The 18,727-nt window shown below is 41.3% G+C and overlaps 1 protein-coding gene across 1 annotated transcript in view; it reads left to right on the plus strand.

Annotated features, from left to right (window-relative positions):
- Window positions 1–2,693: 2,693 nt before the first annotated feature.
- Window positions 2,694–18,727, plus strand: part of caln2 (calneuron 2) — a 42,427-nt gene continuing 26,393 nt past the window's right edge. Inside the window, exons 1-2 of the mRNA XM_084730331.1 lie at window positions 2,694–3,576; window positions 14,167–14,291. Coding sequence (XP_084586457.1) covers window positions 14,174–14,291 — 118 coding nt within the window. The 5' untranslated portion in view covers window positions 2,694–3,576; window positions 14,167–14,173. The remainder of the gene's footprint in view (window positions 3,577–14,166; window positions 14,292–18,727) is intronic.

The following is an 18,727-nucleotide window of genomic DNA, read 5'->3' on the forward strand; positions in this document are numbered from 1 at the left end:
AAAAGTGCACAGAGCATTGATAAATGGCAAAAACAATGGCAAACCTTGGGTTTTATCAGTACCTGTTATTAAATAAAAAAAAAGATCAAAATACAAATAAATAATAAAACTTTGAGTCACTGCATTGAGAGGTACATGGCATGAATGATCGCCGGAAGCTGTGGTTATTGGTCAATTTTGCAGTAATGTTGTGGTGATTGCACAAAACTGTAATGTGCAGAATTCACAGGGATTGGTTGAATTTGTATTAACTGTTGCAACTGCAACATTGCAATTCCCTGAGGGACTAGTCTTTCTTAATACAACATAAATCACTGTCATAATGACCTTAAATATATTCTCTCTATATTCTTTATATATCTATTTATCTAATCTGTGCCTTCACACATTAAATGCCAAGAAAATAGGGCATCAAAATACATCGTAATCACATCTACAGGGGGGGATTTCTACTTCTCCAGCTTCACATTCTTCTCATTTAAATGACATGATTTCTATGTGAGAATTAAAGGGTAAATTCAATGATTTTCTAGCTCAGATTTGGCCTAATTTCTGCATGAACCTGGAGAAAATCTGTTCAAACCCTTTGTCAGGCTCATTAGTTATGCCCACAGAGCTGCTGGAGCATCCATGACTCACTTGTGTTATATTTACTTCTCACTGATGCTTCAACTCCCAGTGACAAAACAGCAGTCTAGTAGCCCATCACACTGCTAAATCCCCTAAGGCGCACACTTAATGTATTAACCCATTGCAATCAGCGGGAGGGGGACAGATTCAGCGGTTAAATAAGTTGCTGTAACCACTTTTAATTATACGCATTCAACCTCAAGGCTAAGACTGCAATTGAGCTGCTGGCAGGGGAAAACAGCAACTTCACACAGGCTATTATATAATTAGCATAGGGCATGTAAATGGCATAGTGGCGGGGTAGGGGAGAATAGGGACTATTGTAACACTGGGTTAGCTGCAACACTTTAAGCAGTTAGAAAAGAGCTGATGTGATGTTATCGGCATACACAATTTCCTTTTTGAGCTCACAGGGGAAGTGGCTCCTGATCCTTTTATCAGCCAAGAAAAGAGAGAACGGGTAAGACCCATTATTCATGTGACTACATTTCAGTACGAAAACCCACAGGCTTCATAGCTTCAGCAGCTAACGTTAGCTTTTTGAGGGAGAAAGTCACAATGTCATTTACGCAACTTGTGGGTGTGTAGTCTTTCTAATTACGTATCATCACAGTGTTACGCCTCAAGAGTTTTACAACAAACAGTGACTTTCTTGACTTGATCAATTATCGTTTAAATTTACAAACATCATATGTGTAGTTCGTGGCACAATTCAAATGGGATCAAATAAATATTTGTCTCTCACAATTGAAGACAGTTCATATTTACCACTGGAAGGGGAGGGACTTTGCCTCTCTACTGACAAATATGGGGACTATGCAGAGAATGCATATATAGCAATGGATGTCATGACAGCTCCCCAAAAGTCAAACCAAAGCATCTTGATTTCCCCCTGGAGGCTGGCTGCAGTGTAGCTCATACATTCTGCTTCCCCAATGTTTGGCTTTAAATGCCGTCACCAGTGCAAGATGGCAGTGCTAATATCAGGGATATTTTGACTATAGCTTTATACAGTGGGCTCGACTTTGATTCTGGCCACTGGGGTTCATGCCCTGTGTCTGACAACTTTTTTTTCAGGCTTTCAACTGAGAAATTTGGAGTTATTTAGTGAGGGTCAAAAGTGATGATATGCTATTATTTGCACAATGGAGAGAATTACAGATCTCACAGGTGCAAGTCCTGGTGAAATATGGTCTAATGTGGCTGTTCAATCAATGTTTTTTTTTTTCAAGATTGTTTTTTGGGCTTTTTGCCTTTATTCCGTTAGGACAGCTGAAGATATGACAGGAAAGGGTGAGAGAGAAAGAGAATGACATGCAGCAAATGTGCTGCAGGCGGGAATTGAACTGGCAGTCGCTGCAGAGGACTGATAGCCTCAACACTCTCACCCTACCAAGTGAGCTATAGTGGCGCCTTTCATTTCAAACTAGTTTGAAAAATTATTTGTCTCTCTATTGACACATATGGAAACCCTGCATCAAAGTTTTAAAGATCTGGCACAAACAACCCCTGAGTTAGTGAGGCTCAAACAAAAAAGGTTACTGCCATCCCCAGCCTCCCCTATTCCGAAAAACACAAAAAGCCTGATCTGAAAAAAAAGAGGTTTGGATGGAGGAAGGTGTCTTGAATCTTTATGGCTGGCCCATGAAGAAGAAGAAGAAGAAGAAGAAGAAGAAGAAGAAGAAGAAGAATTAGGATGGGTGGTGGGGAGAAAAGAAAGATAAGGGAGGGGGGAGATTAGACACTGCATCATTTAAGTACTGCGGCTGATGTCATTTCCTAAGCACCATAATTGGTCATCAATGACTCTTAAAGCCATGAAGAATGGCTAAATGAAAACACACACACTCACACACACACGCGTCCCCAGGGGAGATGTTGTAGCTGCACTGATCCATTGAAACCTTAATTGCTCGGACCTCACACACCCTGTCTCTATCTCTCTCTGACACACAGACAAACACACACACTCTGGCTCTCTCTCCCTCTCTCTCTCTTTCTCTCCCTCTCTCTCTCTCTCTCTCTCTCTCTCTCTATCACACACACCTGCGAGGAGGAGGGCAGCTCCCACTGAGCGCCACGGCGTCGCATATTTCCCGCTCACCTATACACACACAGGCACACCTCTTGCTGGCTGCCGTGGCCCCCATGTGGCCCCTCCCTTACCGGACTGGACAAACGATAAATGGGTTAACTGTGTCACCGGGAGACGCCGAGATAAATGCACCGGGAGCGTCGGGAGATCCCTTGCCATCCATCCGCTGCTGTTTGACCGACTCAAAGGCATCACAATCTCCTCTCCTCTCCGCTTCGACAGAGTAGATTGAATTTTAAATCGTGATTTATCTTTTTTTTTTTTAAGAGGCAACAACAACAGCAGCAGCATCAACAGCAGCAGCAGCAGCAGCACCGGTTCTTCTCAGACCCAGACCCGTGGGCGGCTGGGTGGCGTCCGTCTGGGCGAGCTGATAGGACGAAGATTTGGCACTCTACCTACCAACTGCTTCTTCATCCCCCCCAAAATTTCAAGATATGGCGATGAGAAGAAGAAGTGAGATGTAGAAAACGAATGGGAGGCCATTCATGTGGGTCTGGGCTTCAGCTAAAACGGACAGAATCTCCCACCACCATCACCACCACCATCCTCCTCCTCCTCCTCCTCCTCCTCCACACCTAACCAGTTGATATTTTTTGAAAATAACTGTCTAAAAAGTGCGGCGCACATGACACACTGGTGAATCCCCGAGGCAGGTCCCACACACAGACTGAATGAGTCCATCTCTGGCTGTCGGACGGACTCCTCAAGAGCGCAGGACGGATGCAAACAGACTAAACACATCTTGGCAATTCAAAACACCCTCAGCGTCTCCGCCAACGGTGCTCTGTTGATAACCGAGCGGGGTGAATCTTCTCACACCGGGGGACCAGCAGGCGTTTCACAGGCAGGTAGGCGACGGTTAATGAGTGTGTCACCTCTGGGTTGGTGTGTGAAAGGTGATAAAGGTGATTACCGCGACCGACCGCCCATGCGTCGGCGCCGCTGATGGCCGCAGAGCCGCGCAGAAGACTGCACCTGTTGTAATCTGTGTGGATGCTCGTCCGTGTGTAAATAGAGCTCTGTGTGTGTGTGTTGACAGTCTAGATGAGCTGTTTTAATGGCTGACACCCTGACAACACAATCATATCTGTGTCTATTTGCTCCTGAAAATCTCCCTCCAGCTGTTTGTGCGCGTCGCGGTGCGCGCTGCGTGGGTTTGATCGGCGTGATTAGGTGATTATAGGTCCATCACATACTCTCTATAAGTGTAATTACAGTATAATTGTCTCAACACGGAGCAGGATGTAAAGCACTCCATCACACACAGTATACATACATCATGCTTGGTGGCTCATGCTCACTCAGCTGTAGCAGCTCACATATTGGTTCTGATAAATGGGGACTGGCTGCAGTCTGAAGCCCAGTTGTATTCATCCTCATTGCCAGATGCTCTAAAACTCCACAGTCATAAAGCGTGATGGCCAAATCTGTCACCTGCCTCACACACATTCATCATCTGATCCCCTGGAGGAGACCCGCCTGTGGATGGGTAAGGATGGAGGGTGTTACGATACGTGCATGGTGTTGGGCGGTGTGGGTGCGAGCTTTTTTTTTTTGGCGGGTAGCGCGCATGTTTTTTTTATTTTATTATTTTTTTTTATTCTCAGGCATCCCATCCTCGGTGCAATGAGGGTGACATGTAGCAGCAGCTTTGAAACATCAGGCGGTGTGTGAGTCCAGCTGCGCTCCCTCCGCTGCAGATGCGCGCAGGGTGGCAGAGCATCATGGGTGTCCAACTCTTTCCCAGTCGCAGGGGACACTTTTAACATCCAACAGGCGTCGTTTCAGACCACCTGACAGGAGATCAAGGGCGCACACGTTCACATCTTCTCTGCCTGGGCTGCTGGTGGTGAAGTGCCAGAGATATACAGCTGGCAGCTGGTGGTGCTGGGGTCAGATGGAGCGTGTTGGCTGACCCGGGTTGACCTCGGAGAGAGGCGGCTGGAGGCGACAGGATGGGCAGTCCACCCAGCAGCTTCTGTTGAGGAAACATTTTTAGAGTTCAGCCTTGATGGGTAAGAGAGAGACAGCAGAGATCACAGCTGTGTGGAGGCTGCCTGTCTTTGCCCAAGGTGACACTTCAGTAGGACACTGACAATGTGACATTGAGCAGAAACAGCAAAGACAGCAAGTCACTGAAATCCATTAATCATTGTTATTGGTTTAGCTGTAAATTCAATAAGAAACCATTTTACTGTTGGTTGGCTCTTCTCTGAAGCTACTATAGAGAATCAAAGTCCCTTCCCTTCCAGTGGACCACCATAGGACCTTACTTCAGCAAAAAATATGAATGATAGTCAATGGCGAGGATAAATGATTTAGTGATTCCGTTTTCATCGTGCCACAAATTACACATATGTTTGTCAATTTAGAAGATAACTTTAGTCAAGAAAGTCACAGTTTGTCTTAAAACTGTATATGAGCAACAGAGCTCAACAGTGGCTGCCAGCTTTTATAGCGACTTCATTTCTAGAAGTAAATATCCCATTCATTCAACATTAATGTTTCAGCAAAAAAAAGAGATTTAAGTCTGTAACCAAACTATCCAGCTCCAAGATTAATTGTGACCATCAAAACATCTGATTCGGAGCAAAACAAAGATTGGAAAATGGCAAAAGGAAAAGGTGCAAGACTATGTACATAATTATTTTAAGAGTGAAGAAACTACTCATCCCACAATCCATTGTGAATGTTACCACTTCTTCTTAAATGTAACTTTTGTATTATTATAGTATTTATACTGTAAATGCAAGTCCTGTAATACACTGCAGTTTGTGTTGCATGTAAATAAAAATTATATTCTCTTCCGCATAGCAACATTAGTACAATTCATGTTAGCTACCTAACTACCTAGGCTGCAAACAAAACTAACTGTGTGCAGGTATATAATCCATGATAACACTGAGCTTTGCTAATCATAGACCTTGCTGTTGCACTTTAGGATTGTAGGTAGTGTAGTACTTCTCCATAACAATGCAAATAAAACATATTATTCTTAAAACAAGGTTGATATCATAAGGACTTGTGTGGTCTACAGGACCGTGCACCATCGTTTGACAGTCACATAGCTCACGGTGAGTCCACATTGGATGCAGATCATGAATTAGATTTTCACTTCTGGAACCTGTTGAGCTTTATAAGACTGTGATGATGCATAATTAGAAAGACTACACACTCAACTGTTGCGTGATATCATGACTTTTTCCCTCCAAAAGCTAACATTAGCTGCTGAAGCTACGGTGACTGTGTGTTTACGTTCTGTCATAGAAGCAACAGGTCCTTCCTCCAGGTCATTCTTTCTCTTCCTGTCTGATGAAAGGACCGAGAGTCACTGGATAAAATCCATAAGATAACGTTACAAGGGACAGCAATATTGGTGCTGATGACATATATTGTGTGACAGTAGTGTGTAATTAACTGAGCAGTTACACAAAACTACACTACAAAACAATCTACAACAAACGGCAATTTTTTAAACTTTCTACCATTCATATTTTTTTTGTCTGAAGTTAGGTCCCATGGGGCACATCAGAAGGAGAGGGATGGTGACTCTCCATTGGTTTAGCTGTAAATCTAATAAGAAGCCATTTTATTGTTGGTTGCCTATTGAGGTTCTGAGGTACTTCTTTGATACTACAATAGGGTGCTGTAGGAATGAGTCTTAAAACCTAAGGAAAATAAGGGATATTCTGTGCTCTGCTTGGTGCCAGGCTTTGGTCTATTGAAGCTTATAGGAGACGCATAGAGAAGCACATTTAAACCCAATATACATCGAATCGCCCTTAATGAAGAAATGCCTCTAAAAATGAAAGAACACACTTCAGAGAATAACATGACTAATTTTCCCAAAAGGGTGAATTTGTTTATTTAATGTCGGTCTCCAAATAGCATGATTGACAGTGTATCTTCAATAACCTCAATAGAATTGGCACCAAAGTGCGGAGAAAAGAAATGTTCACTAGTGGTGTTATAATCCTTCCTTATTTTTTAGTTCCCTTGCCTATAACCCATATGCATATTAGCACTTAGGGAACTGGAAGTGCATATCAGCATTTCCGGTTCCCTCCTCTCAGAGTCAATGGGTTTTTTGAATGGATATTTGGTTATTTGCCTGAGATAAGGTCTGAGGTTAACGTTTAAATTTTCACATTTTGTTCCAGGACATACAAATATCTCATTTGTGAATTTTGAAGCTTTTACGTGCCTTGAAAAAGGTGGTTACTAACAAGTTGCTAAATGAGAGTACAGTGGTTTGCACAGACATTAAACGTCATCACGCCAAACACTTAGTGGTCATGATCTTGAGTCACGTAACTGTGGTGTAATTTTTTTATAGCCTAATCTTTTTTACTTCTGGCAATTAAAAGTGGTGTTCATTTGTGAAGACTGTCTTGCTAAAAAAAAAAAAACATGTATCAGTAGCATATATTTTTGTTCACCAAATGACTTATTTTCTGCTCTAACCCAAAGTTCAAAGAAAAAATCCCATTGGCTCTGTGGAGGGAAATACATCCGTGCAGCACTTAAGTGACCCTTCCTAAGTTCAGCCAATTCTGGAACTTCAGACAACTTCTTCCTCTCCTGTTTCCTGAACCTAGATATACTATGTGCTAGATTTATATGTATTGAATAGAAAGCCAAATTTTAAAGATGGTTAAAAGATGTTTTTGGTGGACCTGTACAAGTGACATGTAGTCACATCCTGACGCAGCTAATCTTAGAGAAAGACTAGCTTACTGGCTAGCTAACCTACATCACTTGCTAGCTAGCTAGTTAGATCTTATAGCTAACATTAGCAAAACACTGGCTAACAAGCTACCTAATCTACATCAATTATTTCCTAGCTAGTTAGCCATAGCATTTTGCTTACATCAGCTAACTTAAACACACAAACACACTGCTTGGGGTTTCATTTCAGGGGTTTCTCTCCCATTGAAACAGTGATAAAAAAAATAAAGTTTGATGACATCGCTAAGTGGCATGGGATAATGGGCATTGTAATTCACCTTTAAACAGCCACCAAAGCTAATTAAAATCTATCTGACATGACTCATGCAGATATTATGTTCACAGATGAGACTGAATTAGTTTTATTAGTTTATTAGCACTGAGGAAGTAATCCTCACTCTCTGACAGGTCACATGTTTTCCCAAACATTATAGCAACTAGCTAGCAATAGCTAGCAGGAAACTGCCCCATAAGCCCCACAAAGTGACAAATGAACGACACCGCCTCCCTCCTCCCAAATGGTTCATTACGTACGTGCATCAGTAACTCTTCCAGCAGTTCACTTCAGCTCACTCCAGTTCCAAAAACCCAACACAGAAGGGAAAAAAAACATCCTGTCTCTGTCTTTGGTATCTGGTGGCACAAACATATCTGGACATGTCCAATAAAGCTGCTTCACTGAGCGTCCAAGTTTTAGGTCGCATTCAGGTTGTAGTGGCATTTGGCACTGATACAGCAGCATGGAAAAATTCTTTTATGATTTCCAGGCCTAATTTTATACAATTTTTTAATCAGTTGAAGCTGGCTGGGTGATTGATAACACTCAGAACACATTATTGGTTTAGAAGATTTTGTAGTTGTGACTATATGTCCCTTATCACATTTTTCTTTTATTTTTTTCAACACATGAAGCCGACTGGAAGAGAAAGTAAGAAAGGAGAGGAGAAAGTTGACTTGACCGAGCGCGCTCAACTGTTACTAGAACACAGAGCAAAAAGGGGTTTGGTCCCCTGTCCATTTCATGCAGCTTTGTGGTTAATCTGAAAAATCGCAGAGTTGCAGTTTACCTTTCATCAAACAGTGGTATTTCGGCTGATCAACAGTGGTCTCTCATTATTTTTGGCAGGCGGCAGGGAACTTATCTCCAGAACTGGAGAAGACATGAAGAGCTAACTGACATTTTAGTGGCTTGAAGTAAAAAGAGAATAATTTGTCGATTTATCTTGAAGTCCGCCTGGACAGCCAACAGATCAGAGCGTCCCTGGATGAAGTTAAATCACACAGCTTTGCATGTTTTGATGGTTAATTGGTGGCTGCGGCAGTAACAACCTGTTTCCTTTGATTTCGGCTTGATAAGGCTCGATTCTGTGAATGCTGTTGTCTTGTCAGGACTGCCTGCTTGTGATGGCAGCCTCGTGCCTGTGTTGGTGGGAAAACTACTGTTGTGACCCCTCAGCTTTTTTCTGCCATTCTGCTAATGCATTTCTCTCCATGGGGACAGAGGGAGGTGAGGAAAAAAACATGATTCTCCTTTCTCCCCATTCCCAGCTCATGGCTCAGTCTGCGTTGCTCCTTTCCCTTCATCTCAGCCTCTTCCCTCCCATTTGAGCTTAAATTCGTTCTGATCACCACACTGAAGACTTGAAACTGGGCTCCCTGGGGCGCAGGTGACCCCACAGTTCAAACACTGTCAGTCAGCCCGCTTTCATTTTCTCCTTTCACCCCCCCCCCCTCCTCCCCTCTCTCACCTGTCTATCTCTCTGTCTGTCTGTCCTTCTGCCACTCCTCTTTCCTGCTCCCTTCTGCCAGGCGATGAGACTTATCAGATGGAGGCTCTCTGCTAAAGCTTGTCCTTGTCAGCTCTCATGTCCGTCTCTGTGACAACAGTCTGTGTTTTCACGAGTAGAAAAACCACAATCCAAAAATATATGGGAGAAAAAATAGGGAGCGAGTGAGCGAGAGGAAGGAAAAAAAAAAGAGAAAGACTCAGCGTGTGACTGAGTTTGATGTATGTGTATGTGCGTCTGCTGGTTTTTGCCATGAGTGAGTGGGTGTCTCTGTCAGGGGAACAATTGTTAGAGCAGATGGACTGTTAAAATACATTCTCATATTAATTTCATATCATATGTCTTATTAATTTGTCCACTGATTAAATAATTGCTGGACCCTGTTTAATTTGAGGACTTTAAGAATTTAGGGAGGATTTCATTTATTGAACAGCCATAAAATCTTCATCATTTTGCATCATGATTTTTTTATTTAAGCAGTTCTTGATTTAGTCAGTTTTGCATGAATGTATTCCCTTTTAAATGCATACCAGATCATATTATATAGATACATATTGATGAACTGTCTGCAATTAATGATTATTCTCATTACTCATTAATCTTGCTATTGTACCAGTACAAAACCCAAAGATTCTTTGCAAAGACATTTCAATATTAAATCAAAATCGATCAAAAGGAACTTTCAATTTCAAATTTGAAATTTTGAAATAAGTGATAGTTGTTGGAGCCTAAAACCAATGTTCTGTTGATGTTTACAAATCAGGACTAGATAGTCTTACAACGGAATAACTGTCAGTGCAAAAACGTTTTTACTGAAAAATCTAAATGAATTGAATTTGGAGAATAGTGACACCACTGTTTACTCTCATAAATGACAAAGAAAAGCAGTAAATTCCTACATTTAAGACGCTGGAATCAACATATGTTGGATATTTTGGCTTGGAAAATAACTGAATTTAAAAAATATATATAGATTAATTGATTATGTAAATAGTTGGTGATTCATTTTCAAATCTAATCAACAAATCGATTGATCAACTTATCTTTGCAGTTGTATTATCATGATGAAAATGCAAATCATTCCCTTCTGACAAAGTGTCCCCACCACCGCCATCTAAATGGGGGAAAAAAAAATAACTGTACATCTCATTTACAGTACCTGCATGTTCCACAGCTCCACACATGAACTTGAACTGCATGCATTAATTCACCCACAGAAATGTAAACATGCCAATGGGTTCAATAATTTACCATTTCTGCAGAAGTACACTCAAACAATTTATATATGTATGCATGTGCACACATACATGAATATATACATGTGTAAATCTGCTGTATCTGCACATATATGCCAACTCACAAACAGCAACAAGCAATATGCACGTATTACCTACATGTTTACTCAAATATATGCATGTGTACTGGCATACCAGAAATCCTAATCAGTTGCCAGAAATAACAGAAGTAATTGACAGCATATTAGAAAAAACAGACAATGTCATGATAATTTGTTTAGTAGTCATACATATAAACCTGTTGCTTCCTGCTCTTGTTTCCTGTCGAATAGTTTTATTCATTGCTTTAGAATGAATATATGAGATGTCATTTTTCGCAGTGATTACTTAAGTTGTTTTATCTACTGATGTGAGGATCTGAAAAAAAAAAAGCTTTCCTGCTGTTTCTAACAAATGTGATGTTGCACATGGTAAAATGTGATAAGAGTGGCTGCCAATCTTCTCAGTGATGATCTTTTTTCTTCATTTAATTAGATCTTAAAATTAATTAATTCTCAAACATTGCCTGGGAAAATGAAAAAAAAAAAAAAACAGACTTGTTTCCGCTTTTAAAAACTGTTTGCATCTCGTTGGCTGAAACAGATACAGATATATACTCAACAGATATTGAATATATTCAATGTGCAGGTGGGACAACAGCAGAAAATGCAGGAGAAAATGGAGTGAAGACTAATTAATTTTCCTCAGAGCTTACAAACTATGAGCACATACACACCTTTTTGTGCACTGTTTACTGTCTATCTGTGTTTAATGCACACACACACACAGCCATTTTCACACCTGGTGTCCTCCACAGATCACCGGCGCAGACTTGCACCCATCCCACAGCTCTTAACCTTTTACACCGTCTTTGTCTTAACGCTCAGTCTGTGTCCTTTCCCTCTCTTGGCTCTGATTCCAAGTTACACAAAGAATTTAGGTCTCAGATAACAGAGAGGAGAGGAGAGGAGAGGAGAGGAGAGGAGAGGAGAGGAGAGGAGAGGAGAGGAGAGAGTGAATGTTTATACTTTGACCATGTCTCCTGCGACAGAGACATCCCCACTTATATCTCTATCTCTCCTGTCTAGCAGCAGCCCGCTCACGAAATACTCTCGGGGATCTCTATCTCTTCCTCGCTCTTTCTCTATCTGTCTTCCTCTCCCTCACCTCGACTCGGCTCAGTTCAGCGTGTACTATTGGCAGGAATATTACATGAAGCAGATTGCCAAAGTGTCAAAATATTACACCGGGAAAGCCCTCAGAGGGGGAAACTCTCGTGAATCAAATCAGAGAATCGCTCTGATCACGGGACAGCTGTGGGTCGTGGCTGATTGATGCCCTGTCAAGCCCTGAGGTCTCTCGGCGAGGTGTCTGGCAGGAGAGAAAGTCAGGAGATCTGATGAAGGGGGGTTAGAAGAAACGATGGCGACTGACAGGACGTTAGCGCTGTCCCTCTGTGGACTAAGGAGGCTGAACAAAGAGTGAGGAAGAGAAAGACACCACAAGAATAATCGTTAGATAATTCTGATACTATATATGACTATATATAGACTATACAGGAAAAATTATAAAACAGTGTATAAACACTAGTAGAGGGGAGTCAAAAAGTCAGCAAGTTGCTGCTGCACAGCAACATCTACATTACCAATTCCAGAAAAGTTGGGATATTGTGTAAAAGGTAAATAAAAACAGGATGCAAGGATATGCAAAAAATGTTTGACTTATATTCAATATGCAACATGTCCCAAAAAAGCTGGGACAGAGGCATGTTTACCACTGTGATACATCACCAGCGTTTGGGAACTGAGGACACTAATTGCTGATGTGAAATTCTTGTTTGATATATGACGTCTGGTGCTCAACAGTCTCTGTTGTCGTATGTTATGCTTCATGATACGCCACACATTTTCAGATCTGGACTGCGGGCAGGCCTGTCTCTGAACTCTTTACATGCATACTGTGTCTTGGCATTGTCTTGCTGAAGTAAGCAGGGACGTCTCTGAAAAAGACATTATCTGGATGGAAGCATATGTTGCGTGCGTATGAATGTTTATTTTCCGAGGAGCAGAGGCACCTTTTGCATTGCAGCCTCTGCCATTAGTGTGCGAATGTCTTTGAGTGAAATCAAATCCTCAGAATCAAAATGAGTGAATATTTATGGGTTTATTTATTTAATATTCATTGGGCAGAAGTTCTATGATAATCTTTAAGCATGTTGTAATTCAAGTGGTCTAAGAGAAAACTAGACTTCTGCCTCTCCACTTGGCTCTGATATTAGCCTATGATGGGAGACTTTGGCCAATCACAGATTGGTAAGGTATTTGATAGTTGAGTCTCATTTCCAAAATGTAGATGTTTAACAACGCAATGATGAGACTCATCAACTAAAGGTGGGGTAAGCGATTCTGGGGAAGATTTTTGTCTTATTCCCAGCTACTCAAACATTGATTGCTATGGGCTGGATTGATTGTTGAGTGTCATTGTTGTGTTGAGTGTCTCTGTCCGAGCCACCAACCCAAAGAATTAGTATTTCTTAAATTATTATTACTTTATTTTTCAGAATGTGAAGCACCATATTGACATATTACCAAGATTAATAGCAAAGAATGGAATAAATATAATATGTAAGGGATAAATAACTGAAATAAGCATCCTCATGCTTATTGAAATCCTGCAACACTCTGCCAGGGTTTATTTCCCAGTAATGACCAAACATTATCCAGCTTAGTATATTGTTAATGATTTTATTGCTCCATCCATAGCAACAGTCTGTTCTTCATAGCAACGGTCTGTTCTTCATAGCAACGGTTTGTTATACGTAGCAACAGTCTGAAGAGAATGCTGTAATTGACCAAGAAACAAAATTTTTTTTTTAGTTATGTTTTTGGGCTTTTTTGCCTTTATCATGATAGGACAGCAGAAGAGAGGGGGGATGACACGCAGCAAAGGGTCACAGGCGGGAGTTGAGCCAGCAGCCATTCCAGAGGACTAACAACCTCCTGGTTGTTTTTTGTTTTATGTTGTTTTAATGCATTTAATTAATGGTTTTTTTTCTATGAGCCATTTTTGGTTTAATCCAAAGTATCGTTATTTGACAATCTGGGAACTCAACAATCAAATAGCTTTCTCCAGGATCGCTTCCTCCACTTTAAACTGTCTTTCTCCAAAATTGGTTACAGGACCTTTAATTCTTAAAATTAATTAAATCTCCAAGTTAACATGGCAGTATTTCATTGATCTTAACAGGAAGCTGAACAAAAAGCGTGCAGGAGAAAGACAGCATGAGAATGATGGCTAGATAAGTTCCTGATTGTACTGTGATGGTATTTATCAGAACAATAAGAGTGGAATGTTTTTTTTTTTTGTGACTCCATTGAATTATAATGTGATTACATAATTTGTCACTGTGATTGTGCCATGAGGAGACAGCGGTTTCTCCCAGAAATGAGCATTAGCAGAGTGGAAGGAACAATGTTCCCTCCACAGGAGATTGTGTTTCTAAAAAGGGCTCCTGACCGTATCCACGGTTTGAATACACATGCACACACTGACACGCAAATCCTTCTTACCTGTAGTTTCCTCGCTCACACACACACGCACACATATGCAAGGTTTATTTAGACTCTGTATGCATGTGTGTGCTCTGCAGGGAGAAGATGCCATTCCACCATGTGCGGGCGGGCCTGCTCTATCCAGACAACTACCTGAGCAGCTCCCTGACGGAGGGCAGCGAAGCCTTCCAGCTCACCAGCATCTCCACAGAGGAGCTGAGCGGTGAGTGCACCGACAGAGACAGAGAGAGGGAGAGGGTGGAGGGTGGGAGGTGCGGGGGGGCGGGGGGGGTAAAGTGTGAGGTACTAGCAATTAATGTTTCACTACAGGAACAATGCAGTTACAACGCTCCAATTCTCCTGGGGAAAAGTTTTTCCATTTAGCCCTTTTGTGAGAGCTTGACTGGATGCATTGGTTTCCAATTATGGTGCTTAGGAAATAAAATCAGTCACAGGACTCAGTGAAGTGACAGGAATAAAATATACTTAGGATGTATTGATAATTGGTATTCTAATCCAAGTTTACAATCAATCTTGCTTAAAAATTGAAGCCACCAGTGCTCACGAAGGCGTGTTTCGATGTGCTAAACAGACTGTATAAAAGTGAAACTGCAAACTGACAATCTGAGCTGCAGTAAAGCCGTGTGTTCAGTATGTAAACAACTAAATGTTTGTTGGTTGATTATGGTTAGATGCTTGAATGTATTTTTTTTAATTCATCTATTTATTTTGTAAGTTCCAGACAAAGTAAAAAGTGTATTTAAGTAGATTAGAAATATATTATATGAATACAAAGGTTATTACAAACATACTTGTATAAAGGGATGCTTTTTTGCATAATTAAACACACAACATGAAATTATGCTGCTAGGGGTACGATTTACTTACAACTAAAATGTACTTAGTTCGAAATTAGATGTTCCAAAATAGCAAACTTCAAGTTAACTAATCATTAACACACTTGACGTATACTGATGATTACTCTGACTGCAAGTACAGTACATAGTACAATTTAATATACTGAGCATATTTATTTTCTACCAGGGTAATAAATCTTTTTAAACAAGGTTTCTAAATATAGCTACTTCAAAAAGGACCCATATTAGTGTTTTCTTATATAACACCGTATGATTAACTCTCATCCTACTAACATATTTTAATAAGAATACTGACTGGGGTCCCTGGGGACCACAAGAATAAACTACAGGAAGAAGCAATGATCATAGCAAAATGTTTACTTACGTCTTCTCAGAACATTATTAGTTATGTAATTAATGTCATCTGAAGAAAAAGGAGATTATTATTATTTTAGGAAAGCTACAGTAAATTTGCATATTGTGTAAAATAAAAATAGACAGAGCGCATGAAGAAAATTGTGTGTCCGTCTCCTTCAAAATGATTGCCCCTGCAGCCCTGACAGTGTGTCATCCTGAATTAGGACCCATGGCAAACATGAACTCAATCAATAAATAGTTCCATCTATGAAAACTAAACAGGCAGAATTGAGTGTTTTTCGACTGGGGTCCCCCAGGATCCTAACACATTGGTGTTTTTAAAAAGCACTAATCAAAACAGAAACAGAAAACAATAACAAGAAATTATTAGAAAGAGACTGACAGACAAAATAATGCAAAATTGGAATGATGAATGATGAATAAAGCCCTTTTAAATAACAATGACTAAATGTGATACAAAACCCTAATGAGCTAAATAAACCATAGCTAGTTTAAAAATGGGTTTTAGTCATATAGTGCCTGTCCTCACCAAAGGGAATCCTGAGGTCTGGGAATGTGCCAAGAATTACTCTGCCAGTGAGTTAAGTTGCAGTTTACATCCCTGTCAGTGGAGACTCATAAATGTGCAGTGAAAACTTGGAAAGAATTTAATAAACTGTATTATGTGCTTTTTTTTGTCAAAATGTACATTATTACTATATTGACCTGTATGATTCCAGTGACTAATTTCCGGTGATAAAACACAGAATAATAATTCACCAAAAGACTATATTTTAAGAGGAGTACAGAGAACTGATAGTAAAACTGACCTTTGATATTTTGCATATTAAATGCCATCACTTCTTCATTTTATCCCTGTGTGAAACATTGTTGTTATAATTAGCGGATTTATAAGGTCAATTTATAAGTTATGACCAAAAACATGTTCTGTGAGGTCACAGTGACCTTTGACCTTTCACCATCAAACTCTAATCAGGTCATCTTTGAATTCAAGTGGATATTTGTGCCACATTTGAAGAAATTCCATCATGGCGTTTTGAAATATCGCATTCACAAGAATGGGATGGACAGACATGTATGTACAGATGAATGTACAGACGTGTGCACGTACAGACAACCCAAAAACATGATGCCTTTGGCCACAAAAGCTGCCAGCGCTGAGGCATATTAAAACCCAAGATCAAGAAGTAATAAACTGCAGGAGGACTTTCATGCAGTGTATTCAGTTTGACCGCATGCTGAGGCATCCTAAACATACTCTGTGTGGTTATATCTGGGTCGTGATTTGAGGCGATCCTGTGACGTAACCATACACGTGCTATTTTTGACGAGCTGCGGAAAAAAAAAACTTCTGCACTGTAATGAGTGCGTGCATTTCTGACGCGGGTTTCTTTGGCGAGAAAGCTAAACAGCTAATCCTTTCACCGAGTGAGGACCGCAAGCATTAAAGCGTGTTTCTGACTGAAGCTGTTTGTTTGTGTTTATACATGTGGCCTATTGTAGTTTGCTCGAATGAGCTTTGGTATGAAGTACTTTGTCTCATAAATCTTTTAATCCAATGTCCCTTGTGCACAACTTGACTCAACCCAATTCATTGAAACGGTTGCTTTAGAGCACTGAAGCTGGTACAGCGACTGAAGCGTCTCATCATCATTAGTACGATTGGCCTCTGTGTCTGTGTTTTGTTTGTCAAGGACAGCATGAAGGGTAAAGTAGTTTGGACCTATGTAGAGCTATTATATAAATTGAATCCGGACTCTTAGACTCCAGACATTACGATGAGGCATTATCTAGGCCCTGTCAGCCACAGATCCAATGCAACCAATGGGATTGTTTGATGTGGACAAAATATCCGTGGTATTTGCTGCCAGCATTTGAAAACTCCTAATCCCACTTCAGAGAGATGCTGAAGGTTCTTCTAGGATCATCTGTTAGCGCAGATAGAAGGCTAGTTAATCACCCCTGCGCTGGATCGCCGCTCTCCTTTTCTCTGCTTTTGAGGCATTTCATCAATCAGAGTGAGAACATGTACAGTCCTGGGGGGTTGACTCCGTAATACACAGCCGCACGAAGGCAAGGCTGCATGCTCACGTACAAACACACAGGCATCGCGCGGCAATACATCACGGACCAGCTCATTCGTACCCTACTGAAAATGTACTCCTCACTGTTGAGCTGCATACAAATACATTTCACTTTGTTTTGGGAGGCCGCACACCACACTCACCCGCATTCCCGAATCCCTCGCCTCTGATTCTCACTTTATTTAGCGCGATGGAGAAAGAGAGGCGGTGGCACGGCGTTCAAGTCTAGTTATCAGCCGTGGGGGATATTTACAGGCTCAGATGGGGGCTGCGACTGAACTTCGACTCTCGCGCAGCTGACAGAGCAAAGACAGACATAGGAGGCAGATCTAAGACGGACTTATTACACAGAGGAAAGGAAGGAGCAGCATGTCAGGACAAGAATATTAATGACACGCAGCCTGAGAGAGACACAGAGAGATGAACTTCATGCAAAATTCATCGTTTAAGTTAGGAAAAGGATTAGTCTTGGGGAAATTGTGATTTAAATTCCATCGTGCGGAAGGCTATTACTCTTCTTGATTGTGTTTCTCCTGTAAAGATTTGCACAAACGCTGAATGCCAGCTGAAATGACACCCTCTCCCACCCCTGAAGTGTTGGAGATCCACAGTAGAATGGAGTGCTCGCCTGTGAAAAGATGTTGAATAAAGACTTGCAAAGTCTTTCCTGTCCCTGCTGTCTTTATCAAGTCGATAAATTCGACCACTTCCACCCCAGCCCAAAGCTCCGCCTCACCCCCTTCCACCCCCACGCAGATAGTGCCAACTGATTGACAAGTAATTAGCCAGAGATTGACCACGGTGTTTTGTAAGAGGGTCCTCAGAGGTTTGAGTAATTGTGCTGCACGAACAGATAGCTGTGTGCGTTTACTTACAATTTCAAGTCAGAAGGAAGCCTTTTATGTGGGAGGAGAGAGTCGGAAATGCTCTTGGCAATACTGGTGGTGATTGTGCTGTGTGGAGGGATTGGTACAGGCCCCGCAGGGTTTGTAAAATACAATAAGTGTATAGATATGAAGAGAGACAAGGAAAGAGCGCGAGGGGGAGAGAAGGGGAGAGGAAAGGAGGGAGGGTGGGAGATCACCCTCACCTCGATTTGCCTGAGAGAAAGGCTGCAGCGCTTCCCGTTAATGGGAAAGCCTGTTATCAGCACCGGGGAAGCACCTTTCAGCACCATCTACCTGCTAAAAATCTGTTAATCATTCATTTTATCTCACGGATTAGTCCTTCTCACTCACATCATTTGATCGCTCACTGTTACAGTTTGGGATTTTAAGAAGCTGGTGACACAGTCATACAAATGAAACACTGTGTGAGTCTTTAAAGGACAAATCTGTAAT

The sequence above is a fragment of the Lutjanus erythropterus genome, chromosome 11 (genome assembly GCF_056507025.1).
Source record: "Lutjanus erythropterus isolate fLutEry1 chromosome 11, fLutEry1.hap2, whole genome shotgun sequence".
NCBI classification, from domain to species: Eukaryota; Metazoa; Chordata; class Actinopteri; order Lutjaniformes; family Lutjanidae; genus Lutjanus; species Lutjanus erythropterus.